Genomic DNA, 16,596 nt, shown 5'->3' with positions numbered 1-16,596 from the left:
GAGCAATCTGTGCACTTGAGCTCGCATGATACGTACATCATATGTAAACATATAACAATAGATGCAAAAGTGTCATATATAAAAACTAATCCCCCAAAAGCGTTTTTGTTGGAAAAGGCTTTTTTTGAAAGGGGATCCAAATTTACTGTAAACATGGCACCATCGCTTGCCTGCAGACAACCAGCTTCACAATGCATGTTGTTAGGGCGCTAATAGTTTAGATTCAATTTTGATAAGTTGCTGCAGCCATTGCTAGCCATAGACAAAATGGATATTCATAAACTAGTCCCCTATAACACACAGAGCGTAATAGAGCGCTAGATCTATGTGTGTTGCTATGCTGCCTCCTGAAACTCGGCAGCAGTTCATGCAACTAACTTAACACGTAAAGTATTTAAAAAAACGGGCAGGATTTCTTAAATGTTTCAAAAGTGTACACAAATAAATAATAAGGATGCAACATGGGCGATCGAATTACTTACCCCAATACACCCAAAGCAGCGCGAAGTTCTCGCTCTGCTTCTTCCACCATGGATGCTTGTGATGCCATGCTTGTTTCAAGATGCACTGGTGACGGCTGAAATTCAGCCCTAGGCCCTATCGCTCGCTTGCCTGCTTTGCAACCCTGTGGGTCTGACAGGCCCACGCTGGGATTATTAAGGGGTAAACCGCCCATTGCTTCTTTGGCGATATGTGGGTCTGAGAGGCCCACCTTGGGACGAATCTTCGAGTCAGAAGCTCAGTGCGGCGAAGGTTAACACCACATACACTGATACCATCCATATTCACTTTATGCTATGACACAATCCATATTCACTTTATGCTGACACCATCCATATTCACTTTATACTATGACACACTAGGACAGCACCCACAGTGACTTTACACTATGACAGTGCTCAAAGTGTAAAATACCACAACAGTTTCAGTTTCAGTAGCTCAAGGAGGTGTCACTGCGTTCGGACAAAACCATATACGCTACACCACATCTGCCAAGCAGATGCCTGACCAGCAGCGTAACCCAACGCGCTTAGTCAGGGCTTGAAAAAAAAACCCAAAACAACAAAAAACCAAAAAAAACCCCCCAAAAAACCCGAAAAAAACCCGGGGGAATAAATAATAGATAAGCTTACATAAATAAATAAATAATAATTATAATATAGAAAAAGGTAGTAGTACTACTAATACTAATAAAATGGTAATAAAAAAAAAAAAATATATAAATAAGACAACAATGGTGATAAATAAGCAAATAAATGTAAAATGTGGAAACACACATTCACACATACACCCACACATGCATAACAGATAAGCACCAAACATGCAGTTTGTTCCATTCCTATCTGTTGCACAAGATGAAAGTCCACCACCTCACCCCCCCACCCTATATCATGAAAACTATGACACCACCCACAGTGACTTTACACTATGACATCATCCATATTTACACTATGACAGCACTCGCAGTAACTAAACCATATACACAATGCCACCACCCATGGTAACTTTAGACCATGTACACTATGACACCATCCATATTAACTCTACACTATGATGCCATCCATATAAACTTTTCACGATGACATCACCCACAGTGAATTTACACAATGACACCACCCACAGTGAATTTACACAATGACACCACCCACACAGTGACTTTACACTTTCACAGTGTGAAATAACACTACAGTTATGTTCAATTCCTATTTGTCCCCCCCCCTGTTACCTGCAGTAAGTGTCGGAGGTCAACGGGGGTAAAGAGCAGTTCACAGTGCTGGTTGAGGGAGTGGAGGGAGGAGGAGGGGTTCTTCATCAGGTGGAAGAGGATGGCACGCAGGTAGGTCACCATGATCTTGCTGTTCACTCCTCCCTCTGGCCGCCGCCATGACCGGCACTGCAGTCGGATCTTTTCATAGGTGCTGTAAACACATGTCACAGGCACTGTAAACACTGTCCTAGGTGCTGTAAATACACGTCATAGGTACTGTTAACACGTCATAGGTGTAAACACATGTCATAGGTACTGTAAACATGTCATCGGTGCTGTTAACACACGTCACAGGTACTGTAAATACACATAGGTGCTGTAAACACATAATAGGTACTGTAAACAGATGTCATGGGTGCTGTAAACACACACATCATAGGTGCTGTAAACCACGTGTCAGAAACTGTCAACATACATTATAGATGCTGTAAATACATGTCATGAGTGTTGAAAACAGACATAGAATACTGTCAAGTGGGGAGGGGAGGGAGGGGTTAAACACTGAGCAAGTGAGGTAAACACTAACCAACGGGGAGGGAGGTAAACACTGACCAAGGGAGGTAAACACTGACCAGGGGAGGTAGGTAAACACTGACCAAGGGGGAGGGAGGTAAACACTGACCAAAAGGGAGATAGGTAAACACTGACCAAAGAGGAGGGAGGGACACACTGACCAAAGGGGAGGTAGGTAAATACTGACCAAAAGGGAGGTAAACACTGGTCAAGGGGGAGGGAGGTAAATACTGACCAAAAGGGAGGGAGGTAAAAAATGACCAAGGGGTAAACACTGACCAAGGGGTAAACACTGACCAAGGGGGAGGGAGGTAAATACTGACTGACCAAGGGGGAGGGAGGTAAATACTGACCAAGGGAGGTAAAAATACAAAATGGGTAGTGTAGCGACGCGCTCTCCCTGAGCAGAACAGCCCGAATTTCACACAGAGAAATCTGTTGTGATAAAAAGAAATAGAAATACAAAAAAACACTGACCTGGTAGGGAGGACAACACTGGATGCTGCTCCTCGCTTCCTGTCACTCCACTTCTTGGCTGACATCCGTTTGCCTCCAGACCTCCTGCTGCATCCACCATCCCCACCCCCAGGCTTCTCTGCACTGCCTGCCTCGGCCCCTCCCTGGGTGTCTGCTGCACTGTCTGCCATGGCCCCACCCTGGGTGTCTGCTGCACTGTCTGCCATGGCCCCACCCTGGGTGTCTGCTGCACTGTCTGCCATGGCCCCACCCCGGGTGTCTGCTGCACTGTCTGCCATGGCTCCACCCCTGGGTGTCTGCTGCCATGGCCCCACCCTGGGTGTCTGCTGCACTGTCTGTCTTGGCCCCACCCTGGGTGTCTGCTGCACTGTCTGTCTTGGCCCCACCCTGGGTGTCTGCTGCACTGTCTGTCTTGGCCCCACCCTGGGTGTCTGCTGCACTGCCACCTGTGGTGTCTGAGCCCTGGATGGTGGGGGGAGTGGCCGACACAGGCTGGGGACTGGTAGGGGTCACGTGTGGACCCTCAGTGTTCCCCGGCGCAGGGCAAGGGACAGCAGTCTGGGGGCACCACTGCTTTGTGGATCCCGTGTTGTCTCCCCTTTCCCACACAGAGCTGGTGGGGTTGCTGTGTGCCGGGGGGGTGGCCCTGTCCCCTGCCTTGTCTGGGGTCTGCTGTGGTTCCTGCTGTGGTTCATTGTACGCTGTCTGCAGTGGTTCATTGTGTGGTTCATTGTGTGCTGTCTGCAGTGGTTCATTGTGTGCTGTCTGTGGGCCTTGCCCATCACCGGCCACTAGGTTCAATTCTCTGGAACTCTCCCCCTGCAGAGTGACTAGGTCTTCCTGATGACATAACACACAGCACTCATGCCAACACTCCTGATGACACAGCAGTCATGACACAACACTCCTGATGACAAGTCCTGATGACAACACAGCACTACTGATGAAACAGCACTCCTAATGACAACGTACAGCACTCCTGATGACAGAACACACACAACACTCCTGCTGACACGACACATAACTGCTGATGACACAACACTCATGGCGTGGCGCCATAGTATCACATACGTCACTGTGCACATTCTTTACAAGGCACTTTTCTCAAACGGCACTTTTTCCACACGCCACTTTCTCAAACAGCACTTTCCTCACACGGCACGTGTATAACATATTAGATGGTACATTTCTCACATGGCATGTTACATGGCTGGCTTCAGTTCATGCATATGGGCGTCGTACACAGTTCACACAGATACAAGATAGTCCAAAACTAGCTGTTTCTGTGGTCTCTCATACACACACACACACACAAGAGAGAGAAAGAGAGAGAGCTCGACTTAAAAAATGTCGGAGCCTATAAAGGTATTTTGACAAGGGGGTAACAATCACTTCTTTTTTACGTGTACAGATTACAACACTATGATCTAACACTTTCAGACATTGCAATTAAATAAAAATTGGTAACATTATCACCATATTAAAGAAACTTGACCCTGCACTCACATGTCAATTCATGTTCTCTCTACTGTCATTGCAGAACATCAGCATTCAATCAACTACGATAAACTTCCTTACTCATGGATAACAATTCCGTCTTATTTTTGTACTTCTGGGATGACTTTGGCAATCGATCTAATTAGAATTTCATCCTCAGAAAATAAAACAGAAACGTGCTTTTAGCTACATCTGATTAAAAAAAATCTCGCAAATCATCCAAAGCTTTACGCAGAAACAAAAAGTGTTTTTCACCATCAATTTGGAATCCACATGATGGGCATGGTCATTCTATGGAAGTCCCAGGTTCAAACCATTTTTATTTTGTATTGAAATCAAGTGTCTTAAATCTAAAAATTGAATAGGTTATTCTGTGCCATTCATCTGTAATGATTCTTAGTCCCCAAATTTCAGTCGCATGTGCAAGTAAATGTTATATCTGTGCACTAAACAGTTTCCAAAATAAACGGCAATCAAAAGAATTGAGCTTTCGTAACAATAAAATAAACTGATTACACCCTTCTTACCCTTTCCTAAAGAATCTTCCCCATGCACAGTTCAGACTTAAATTTGCTGAAAATATAATTTACATGAAATCACCACTCAACTGCTGTATTTCATTAAAAACCATTTTTCATGTAGAAATAGGTGTCCACTTATCCTATAACCCCCCCCGCACCCCCCACCCATACTGTTAATTTTTTTTTTTCCAAATTGACTAACAAACCAGAGAGAGAGAATTCCAATGAATGTTTTATTGGGCGTGAAGGAGGAGCTGCTATTCGCCAGGCCCTCGCCAAAACAAGCGTGGTAAACTGAACGAGAAAAAGCAGACAGAAGAAAAACATAATAATTATGGAGGAGGAGGAGGAGACATCGCAGGCACAAAAAAAGGAGAACCATCAGCTTGATGAAATGAACATCTGGTAAAAATTGAAACCAGAATAAAAACCAGAACCAAAGATATAGAATTACCTAATAGGAAAAGACGAAAAAATATTACAGAAAGGCAAATCAGTTTCTGTAATAAGGAAAGAAGAAAAAACAAAGCAGTTATCAATTTCTCTAATAAGGGAAAACAAAAACAAAAAACAACAACAGCTATCAACTAACATGCCTTGAAAAGAGAGAAAAAAAAAATCAAATAAAAACTGAAAAGCAAACCCAGAACCGAAAATATGTTCCTCTGATAGATAGAAAAAGTCAAATAATGATAAAAAATCAAAGCATACTTTGTTGATTAGAGAAAGAGGGAAGTGGGGAGGGAGAGAGACAGTGTGTGGTGGGGAGAGAGAGAGACAGCGTGTGGTGGTGGGGTGAGACAGTCAGTGTGGTGGTGGGGTGGAGAGAGACAAGAGGGTGGGGTGGGGTGGGGAGAGAGTGTGGTGGTGGGTAGGAGACAGAATGTGAGGTGGGGAGAGACAGTGTGGTGGTGGGGAGGGAGGGAGAGAGTGTGGGGTGGGTTGGAGAGAGAGAGAGAGTGTGGAGTGGGGTGGAGAGAGAGAGTGCGGCAGAGTGTGGGGTGGAGTGGAGAGAGACAGAGTGTGGGGTGGGTTGGAGAGAGTGTGGAGTGGGGTGGAGAGAGACAATGTGGGGTGGGGTGGGGTGGAGAGAGACTGTGTGGTGGAGAGAGACTGTGTGGTGGAGAGAGTGTGGGGTGGAGAGAGACAGTGTATGGTGGAGAGAGACAGGGTGGGGTGGGGTGGAGAGAGACAGTGTGTGGAGTGTGGTGGAGAGAGTGTAGGGTGGGGTGGACAGGGACAGAGTGTGGGTTGGGGTGGAGACTGTGTGGTGGGGTGGAGAGACAGTGTGGGGTGGGGTGGAGAGAGTGTGAGATAGAGCATGGGCTGGGGTGGAGAGAGACAGTGTGGGGTGGGGTGGAGAGAGACTGTGTGGTGGAGAGAGACAGTGTGTGGTGGGGTGGAGAGAGTGTGGGGTGGGGTGGAGAGAGACAGTGTGGGGTGGGGTGGAGAGAGACTGTGTGGTGGAGAGAGACAGTGTGTGGTGGGGTGGAGAGAGACAGTGTGTGGGGTGGGGTGGAGAGACAGTGTGGGTTGGGGTGGAGAGACAGTGTGGGGTGGGGTGGAGAGAGTGTGTGGGGTGGGGTGGAGAGAGACTGTGTGGTGGAGAGAGACAGTGTGGGGTGGGGTGGAGAGAGAAGAGTCTGGGCTGGGCTGGGCTGGGGTGGAGAGACAGAGCGTTGGGTGGGTGGAGTTGGAGAGAGAGAGACAGAACGTGGGGCTGAGGTTGGGTTGGGGAAGGAGACTGTCCATGAACACCTGGCGATGTGTGACCACTGACCATGAACACATGACCATGTGTGACCACTGACCATGAACGCCTGGCCATGTGTGACCGTGAACACCTGGCCATGTGTGACCACTGACCATGAACACCTGGCCATGTGTGACCACTGACCATGAACGCCTGGCCATGTGTGACCACTGACCATGAACGCCTGGCCATGTGTGACCACTGACCATGAACGCCTGGCCATGTGTGACCGTGAACACCTGGCCAGACTTTACTGTCTTACCTGTTGGTGTTGAGGAATGGACCCCCGACCCCTGGTGTTCTTCAGGGTGTGGACCAGCCAGTGGCGGGCGTTGGACAGACTGACATAGCGGTACACCGTCACCCCCACCCTCACCACCTGTAACACACAGACACGCATGTTGATACACGCACACACAAGTTGTGTACCACATTTTCATGCACGCACAATACATGATTGGTATTGAACTCGTGAGCATGCATGCAAGCGCGCGCGCGCACACACACACACACACACACAAAGACAGAGTAGTGGATTGCTTTATTGATGGGAAACTTCTTTCCACCATGTCCTCACAAACCAGCAAAATGAAATACAGAGATGAAAATGACGTGGTTTTCTTGTGTTTGTATTGCACGTGAGTTGACCTGTGTGTCACTCCTGAGCCACTCCGGTTTTCTCAATGTGTGTGTCTGTCTCTCCATCTTACCGTCACGACTCCCTCCCACCTCTCTTCTGTTGGTCGTCATGCCTGACTTCCTGTTCTGCTGGTCGTCATTCCTGACTTCCTGTTCTGCTGGTCGTCATGCCTGACTTCCTGTTCTGCTGGTCGTCATGCCTGACTTCCTGTTCTGCTGGTCGTCATGCCTGACTTCCTGTTCTGCTGGTCATCATTCCTGACTTCCTGTTCTGCTGGTCGTCATGCCTGACTTCCTGTTCTGCTGGTCGTCATGCCTGACCTCCTCCAATCCTCAGTCCTGCCTTCCCATGTTAATATCACATCTCTTCCCCTCTCTATCACACACACACACACATGAGGGCATGAAACACTTATGGACAACTTCCTCTACAGTGTACAGAATACAATTCTTTACACAATGTAGGTTATGTCACGGACCTACAGTTGGGAAGTGAGGAACACAGCAGTAAACATCTGAAGGCGAGACTAACGAAGGAAGGAAAGTGGATTTCAATTAATTATACATACAACATCGAAAAATAAGTTCAGCTTTACCCAGAACGTGAAGACAGCAGTGGAGAAAGGAAAGACAAGAGAAAATGACATTCCAGTCAGAAAGTTGGTGAGAGAAGAGAACTCACACTCACCACGCCCTTGGCCAGGGAGTGAAACGCCAGTCCCAAACATAGCTGTGAGAAAAGCGAACTCCCACACAACAAACCTGTCGCCACCACAGCCCGACCCGCACTGCCAAAAACAGTTCACACACACACACACCGACCAAAAACTCTCTCACCATCTGCACGTGGAAACCGAACAGCACTCCAAGCAGAAACAACACACACCACAGGAACAGGACACAGTTATCCAGTCAGTCACTCCTGTGACAGATTTTAAAAAATCTTTAATGAATTTTGTGTAAATTCTGCCTCTTAATTTAGACGTTTTGGTGATAAACTTGACAGAATGGTCAAGATGTCAGCTGGCTTTTGATTTCACGACAAATCCACACCATCAAGTTGGGAGTTTCAAGGAGGCGTCACAATGTGTGTTCTGACAACACTACACCTCATCTCTTGCGTGGGAGAGGGGGACTGGGGTGAGGTGGGGGGTGGGATGGGGGTGTAAAGCGGCAGATGCCTGATTAAATAGAATAGATTATGTCTTACCAAGTGGACTGGGGTCACAAGGAATATTGGGGGAGGGGGGGGGGGGGGGTAGTACATAACAAGATACGAACATAAATAGAAAATCATACACAAACACAGACACAGTTGAAATTAGGATACACACAAGTGCATATCAATATAAAAACTTGTGCATACTCACTCACACACACACACACACACACACACACACACACACACACACAAAAACTCTCTCTCCACTTGCTGAAGAATGGTTCTGTTTACAGTATTACTAAACTCTGCGTTTATATATTTAATGCCCTGAAGATACGACAGGAATTCTGTGACAACAATGATGAAAGTTAGAATTAATTTACTATGCACAAGAAGCACTTTTGTTCTACAGGTTTAAGTTAGTATGTATTTTATATTTTGTTGTCGCTTCGTGATCACCATTTTGTGTACTTTTGACCTCTTTCTAGGGGCCAGAGGCCTGGAGATTAAAGTTTTGTTCTTGTTCTCTCTCTCTCTCTCTCTCTCTTTATCTCTCTCTCACGTTTGAACAGAAGCTACATATTACATGTGGATGGGGCTGATGACTGGATCTTCAGGTAGATGGTTGTTGATTCAGTTTAGGTTCAGTTTCACTTTCAATTTTTCAAGGAGGCGTCACTGCGTTCGGACAAATCCACATACGCTACACAACATCAGCTAAGCAGATGCCTGATAAGCAGAGCGCTTCGTCAGGCCTTGAGTGCATGCATTATATTGTGTACCTATCAGTGTTTTTTTTTCCTACAGGATTTTGCCAGAGACAACACTTTTGTTGTCACGGGTTATTTTTCAGTGCGTCAAGTGCGAACAGCACACGGGACCCGAGTTTATCATTTCATCTAAACGACTGTCGTTCAGTTTGATTTTCCAGTCAAACGTGGGAGAAAGGGCGAGAGCGGGATTCCAACACAGACCCTCACGGACTGTGTTGGCAGATGAGCATCTTCACCATTCTGCCACCTTCCTTCTCGAGGACTCTCTGTCTCTGTCTTCAGCAGAATGGTTAAGACGCTTATGCTGCTGGTCAGGCATCTGTCTAGCAGATGTGATATAGCGTATATGGATATGTCCAAACACAGAGACGCCTCCGTGAGAAAGGAAACTGAACCTGACTTCAGCACAGAGCCCCTGTGCTGTCAGGTCCTCCCAGCCTGCCCAGTGCCGCAAGAAAGGACAGGATGAGCATAGCAAAGAAAACCGAAGAGACTGAGAGGCCATGTCAACATCATGACAGACCACTGTCCCTGTCTTCACTAACCCGCGTCCACAAGTCACGTGACCAGTGTCACCACTGTTGTGACAGGAGAGGGTGTCAATGAACTATACCTGACCAGTGTCACCACTGTTATGACAGAAGGAGGGGGTGTCAATGAACTATACCTGACCAGTGTCACCACTGTCGTGACAGAAGGAGGGGGTGTCAATGAACTATATCTGACCAGTGTCACCACTGTTGTGACAGAAGGAGGGGGTGTCAATGAACTATATCTGACCAGTGTCACCACTGTTGTGACAGAAGGAGAAGATGTCAATGAACTATATCTGACCAGTGTCACCACTGTTGTGACAGAAGGAGAGGATGTCAATGAACTATATCTGACCAGTGTCACCACTGTCGTGACAGGAGAGGGCGTCAATGAACTATTTCTCTCTGTTCGCTGTGGACGTCGATCAACCCTAGAACAGGCCCTCGTTACAAGCGGCTAACAGACAGTCTGACCACACACACACACACCTGTCTCAATGTTCACAGTCTGACCACACAAACACAACACACTCACTGTTCCACATGTCTACTGCCAGTGCGGATTACCACGCTCTCCACTCCCATCATTGGAATGTTGGTGTATGCTGAGCATACAGAGATCCTTGCTAACGATCCTAACGAGGCCCATGCCAGACAGGACAGTCACTGTTGATGCCAGACACCACAGTCAACTTTTCCCAGCTACAAACGTCAGTGGGGCCAGCACGTTTGAGGCAGACACCATTGTGGGTAGCAAGAAAAGCCCGCAACAGCCCTCAACACCTCAATGAAGCCATCAGTGCCACACAGTGACATCAGTCCTCAACACCTCAATGAAGCCAACAATACCACACAGTGACATCAGCCCTCAACACCTCAATGAAGCCAGCAATACCACTAGCTGACATCAGCCCTCAACACCTCAATGAAGCCAACAATACCACACAGTGACATCAGCCCTCAACACCTCAATGAAGCCAACAATACCATACAGTGACATCAGCCCTCAACACAACACCTCAGTGAAGCCATCAATGTCACACAGTGACATCAGTCCTCAACACCTCAATGTAGCCAGCAATACCACCAGGTGACATCAGCCCTCAACACCTCAATGAAGCCAGCAATACAACTATGTGACATCAGCCCTCAACACCTCAATGAAGCCAGCAATACCACAAGGTGACACCTGCCCTCAACACAACACCTCAGTGAAGCCATCAATACCACTCCAGTGACATCAGCTGCTGTGGTCCAGCGGTTAATGGTGTGGACGTGTAAGATGGGAAGACGCGAGATCCATTCCCATCAGAGGCATGTAACTGTGGGGTGTGAGTGTGCAATGGGCTGAATCAGAGCACTGTGACCACCAACTCCAGGCTGGTCAAACTGACCAAAGTCTCCTCATGATTGCTGACCAACACCACAGCTGTCTGTCTCTTTCGTGCCTGGCCGACGCCGGAGTATTTTCAGAAATAAAACAAAAGAAATAAAACTACATCCTTGTCATGTAGTCCCAAACGGAAAGGGGTGGGAAAGGGAGGAAGCTGTGGGAAATGTGTGTGTGTGGGGGGGGGGGGGGGAAGGAGGAAGAAGGAAGGGGGTGGGGAAGGGAGGGAGGAGGGGTGTGGGGGGAGGGGGAAGGAGGAAGAAGGAAGGGGGTGGGGAAGGGAGGGAGGAGGGGTGTGGGGGGAGGGGGGAAGGAGGAAGGGAGTGGGGGCGTACTGAAGCGCTCATGTTGGTTCCCCAGTGCCGTAACCAAACGCCCAATTTCACGTCATTCATATTATCCGTCATTCAACTTGTACGTCATTCATCTTATACGTCATAGTAAGCTTCCTGCGTCATAAGCCGAGATGCACATCAGGGGGAGGGAGGAAGGGTGTGTGGGTGGGGGGGGGAGGGGAAGAGGAGAAAGGGGGTGTGAGGGGGTATGGGGGAAGGAAGGGGATTTGGGGGGAGGGAGGAAGGAGGGGGGGGTAGGGAGCAAGGGGATGTTGGGGGAAGGAAGAAGGGAGTGTGGGGGGAGGGAGGGAGGGAGGAAGGGGTGGGGGGGGGAGGGAGGGAGGTGTGTGGGGTGGACGGGAAGAGGTCCAGAAGACAGTTTATGGGCGGTAGACACCCTCCCCCCCCCCTTTTTTTCTCTCTCTTCTCCCCAGCCATCTTCCCCTACCTACACACCCACAAATCTCTGTGCCTTCACCAGTGTTAGAGAGAAACACCAATTACCACGCGTCCTGACGTAAGACAGCAGTGTTTAACAAGAGAAACGCTAATTACCACGTGTCATGACGTCAGCAGTGTTTAATAAGAGAAACGCTAATTACCACGTGTCATGACATAAGATAGCAGTGTTTAACAAGAGAAACGCCAATTACCACGTGTCATGACGTAAGACAGCAGCGTTTAACAAGAGAAACGCCAATTACCACGTGTAATGATGTAAGACAGCAGTGTTTGACAAGAGAAACGCCAATTACCACGTGTCCTGACGTCAGACAACAGTGTTTAACAAGAGAAACGCTAATTGCCACGTGTCCTGACGTAAGACAGCAGCGTTTAACAAGAGAAACGCCAATTACCACGTGTCCTGACGTCAGACAGCAGTGTTTAACAAGAGAAACGCCAATTACCACGTGTCCTGACGTCAGACAGCAGTGTTTAACAAGAGAAACGTCAATTACCACGTGTCCTGACGTCAGACTAGCATTGTTTAACAAGAGAAACGCCAATTACCACGTGTCCTGACGTCAGACAGCAGTGTTTAACAAGAGAAACGCCAATTACCACGTGTCCTGACGTCAGACTAGCATTGTTTAACAAGAGAAACGCCAATTACCACGTGTCCTGACGTCAGACAGCAGTGTTTAACAAGAGAAACGCTAACTGCCACGTGTGATGACGTCAGACAGCAGTGTTTAACAAGAGAAACGCTAACTGCCACGTGTGCTGACGTCAGACAGCAGTGTTTAACAAGAGAAACGCTGAGTGCCACGTGTCATGACGTAAGAACATGGGGGAACATGACTGGTGGGAGGGGGCAAGGGGTAGCAGACGACAACTGTTGGGAGGAGAACAGTGCAGGAAAACCACGTGTAATAACACAGCACAGAGTGCTGGGGGTAAGAGGGAGGGTGGGGGATGGGGTGGGGGTGGGGGTCCAGCAATAGGGCTGACAGTCAATAATGATAGAGAGCAATATGATTGCCTGAGAGAACGGAAACGAAATTTTATTTCAAGAGTGAATAGGAATATGCACTCTGTGCTTGTTTTCTTATATCCGGCCCTGTGGAAAAACAACAACAAAACAAGGTGAAAGCCAAATACCACCCCCCCCCCCTCCAAAAAAAAAAGAAAAGAAAAGAAATAAGGTTGGCATGCACGGAACAATCAATGCACGTGACCATGACGTCAAATGAAACATGTCAGATTCCTTCCAGAACTGAAAAGCAGAAGAAAGAATTGTTTGTGGAGCCATGAATATGGTGTGTGTACCTGATGCTGTGCCTGGAAGCACAGAGATGTTTCACACTGAGCTGTCACAGGGAACAGAGATGTTTCACACTGAGCTGTCACAGGGAACAGACAGGTGTTCACACTGAGCTGTCACAGGAACAGACAGGTGTTTCACACTGAGCTGTCACAGGGAACAGAGATGTTTCACACTGAGCTGTCACAGGGAACAGAGATGTTTCACACTGAGCTGTCACAGGGAACAGAGATGTTTCACACTGAGCTGTCATAGGGAACAGAGATGTTTCACACTGAGCTGTCACAGGGAACAGAGATGTTTCACACTGAGCTGTCACAGGAACAGACAGATGTTTCACACTGAGCTGTCATAGGGAACAGAGATGTTTCACACTGAGCTGTCACAGGGAACAGAGATGTTTCACACTGAGCTGTCAAAGGGAACAGAGATGTTTCACACTGAGCTGTCACAGGAACAGACAGGTATTTCACACTGAGCTGTCACAGGAACAGACAGGTATTTCACACTGACCTGTCATAGGGAACAGACAGGTGTTTCACACTGAGCTGTCACAGGAACAGAGAGGTTCCACACTGAGCTGTCAAAGTGAACAGATATGTTTCACACTGACCTATCACAGGAACAGAACACAGTGCCTGCAGTCCTTCATCAAGTAGACAACGACACACTGTGTCCTTTCCAATGCCACAGACAGCAGCACACTGTGTCCTTTCCACTGCCAAAGACAGCGGCACACTGTGTCCTTTCCACTGCCACAGACAGCGGCACACTGTGTCCTTTCCACTGCCACAGACAGCGGCACACTGTGTCCTTTCCACTGCCACAGACAGCGGCACACTGTGTCCTTTCCACTGCCACAGACAGCGGCACACTGTGTCCTTTCCACTGCCACAGACAGCGGCACACTGTGTCCTTTCCACAGACTGCCACAGACAGCGGCACACTGTGTCCTTTCCACAGACAGCGGCACACTGTGTCCTTTCCACTGCCACAGACAGCAGCACACTGTGTCCTTTCCACAGACAGCGGCACACTGTGTCCTTTCCACAGACAGCGGCACACTGTGTCCTTTCCACAGACAGCGGCACACTGTGTCCTTTCCACTGCCACAGACAGCGGCACACTGTGTCCTTTCCACTGCCACAGACAGCAGCACACTGTGTCCTTTCCACTGCCACAGACAGCGGTACACTGTGTCCTTTCCACTGCCACAGACAGCAGGGATTCCTTCTGACTGCAACAGGTCACACACAGCACGTGACACATGTCTGAGCAAACACTGGAAGGAACTGAAGTCTCAGTAAACAATGGGAGGAACTGTCTCAGTGAACACTGGGAAGAAAATTAATGATATCAGAAAAAGAACAGGTGGACACATCGCATTACACATCAGTGCCCGAGTGATACTTGTGAGTACATCGTATTACACATTAATGCGCAAGTGATACTTGTGAGTACACAGTATTGATTACACATTAATGCCCAAGTGAAGTCCACAAAGGGCAAGACATGTTCGCCAACGCGGTCAACAGTGATGTTCGGCCCAATCAGGCCTTCCTCCTGTTCGGCACCAACCTTTAAAGCTCGTTTCCAGGCATCAGTTAGAATAATTAGCCTTGAACAATTTGCAAAGGACAACAGCCTTGATCAATCAACCATGATTAATCAGCAAAGACCCAGTGAGACACAGAGGATCCCGTGATGATACTGGCACAGAGGTCCACATTTTGACGTCATGTTCACAGCACATGACAAATACTTTTCTGCTTGAAAAATACCCTGGAAACAATCAAATCCTCTCTATACGCGATATTTATTTCATATCACAGTCTGTATCTTTATCACTCCCTATCTCGTGTGTGTGTGTGTGTGTGTGTGTGTGTGTGTGCATCGCTCTCTTCGGAGACAGACAGACAGACACACAGCCATGCAAGAAAGAACTCTACGCCCCATGTCAGCAGCAGTTGTCGGCCCTGTCAGTTTGCAGGCGGCAGCACCAGCACAGATCCAATAAGGGGCCTGCAGCACGCGGACAGCTGCCAGAACAATTCTCTGCAGCTGCTGGCCCAGTGGTCTGGTCAGCTGGCTAGCGTCACTGTTGACAACGGGGTGGGGTTCCATCCCCACCACTCACATTCTGGGACAACTCAGCCCCGCTGTGAGGTATCACCATCATGGGCCTTCCTCCATCCGCTCTGCCTTCAGTGCGTCACGTGACCTCAGACACAAGGGTCAGGTGACCACACACACACACACACACAGAGTCATTTAACCACACAGACCGCTCCCTGACACAAATTATCATGTGACCACACCGAGGTCACGTGACCACACAGACCGATCCCTGTCACTCAGGGTCACGTGGTCCCTGTCACAGGGAGGGGCAAAAACCTTTATCGACCAGAGTATCGGAGAAAACTGTAGAAAAGAGGGGACAGAGAGTGGGACGGAAGATTGATGAAAGAAATGGATGTGTAAAGTGATGACAGGGTGAAGTGTCCAGGTCACGTGACGTATCGACAGCCACACAGCGTGGGACATGGAGGTTGTGTGTGTGTGTGTGTGTGTGTGTGTGTGTGTGTGTTTAGGGGGGGGGGGGTGTTTCCACTGTAAAGATAAACTTACATCTCTGAGGGGGGGTGTGTGTGTAGGGGGGGAGAGGGGGCACTGTATAGATAAACATACATTGTGGGGGGGGGGGGGTGCACTGTATAGATAAACACTGTATAGATAAACATACATTGCAGAGGGGGGGGGGGGTGGTGGTTAGGGGGGGGCACTGTTCGATAAACATACATCTCAGAGGGGTGTGTGTGTGTGTGTGTGTGTGGGAGGGGGGGGGCACTGTATAGATAAACATACATCTCAGGGGGGTGGGGGGGGGGCTTGGGGGGGGGGCACTGTTTGATAAACATACATCTCAGAGGGATGTGTGTGGGGGGGGGGAGGGAGAGGGGGACACTGTATAGATAAACGTACATCTCAGAAGGGTGTGTGTATGGGGGGTGGGGGGCGGGGGGGTTTCACTGTGTAGAAAAACATACATCTCAGAGGGGTGTGTGAGTGTGGGGGGTTCCATTGTATAGATAAACATACATCTCAGAGGGGTGTGTGTGTGTGTGTGTGTGTGGGGGGGGTTCCACTGTATAGATAAACATACATCTCAGAGGGGTGTGTGTGTGTGTGTGTGGGGGGGGGGGGCACTGTTTAGATAAACATACATCTCAGAGGTGTGTGTGTGTGTGTGTGTAGGGGTGGGGTGTGTGTGTGGGGTTCCACTGTATAGATAAACATACATCTCAGAGGTGTGTGTGTGTGTGTGTGTGTGCGGAGGGGGGGGGGTCCACTGTATAGATAAACATACATCTCAGAGGGGTGTGTCTGTGTGTGTGTGTGTGTGTGGGAGGTTCCACTGTACAGATAAACATACATATCAGAGGGGTGTCCCAGTAAAAGACGAGGAGGGG

At 48.5% G+C, this 16,596-nt stretch overlaps 1 protein-coding gene across 1 annotated transcript in view; it reads right to left on the bottom strand.

The window, feature by feature from the left end:
• Positions 1–1,783: 1,783 nt before the first annotated feature.
• LOC143285304 (uncharacterized) overlaps positions 1,784–16,596 on the bottom strand; it is a 188,015-nt gene continuing 173,202 nt past the window's right edge. The window contains exons 39-41 of the mRNA XM_076592568.1: positions 6,792–6,908; positions 2,759–3,598; positions 1,784–1,919 (exon numbers count right to left, since the gene is read on the bottom strand). Coding sequence (XP_076448683.1) covers positions 2,801–3,598; positions 6,792–6,908 — 915 coding nt within the window. The 3' untranslated portion in view covers positions 1,784–1,919; positions 2,759–2,800. The remainder of the gene's footprint in view (positions 1,920–2,758; positions 3,599–6,791; positions 6,909–16,596) is intronic.

The sequence above is a fragment of the Babylonia areolata genome, chromosome 8 (genome assembly GCF_041734735.1).
Source record: "Babylonia areolata isolate BAREFJ2019XMU chromosome 8, ASM4173473v1, whole genome shotgun sequence".
NCBI lineage: Eukaryota > Metazoa > Mollusca > Gastropoda > Neogastropoda > Buccinidae > Babylonia > Babylonia areolata.
This window is presented reverse-complemented; position numbering and strand designations above follow the sequence as displayed.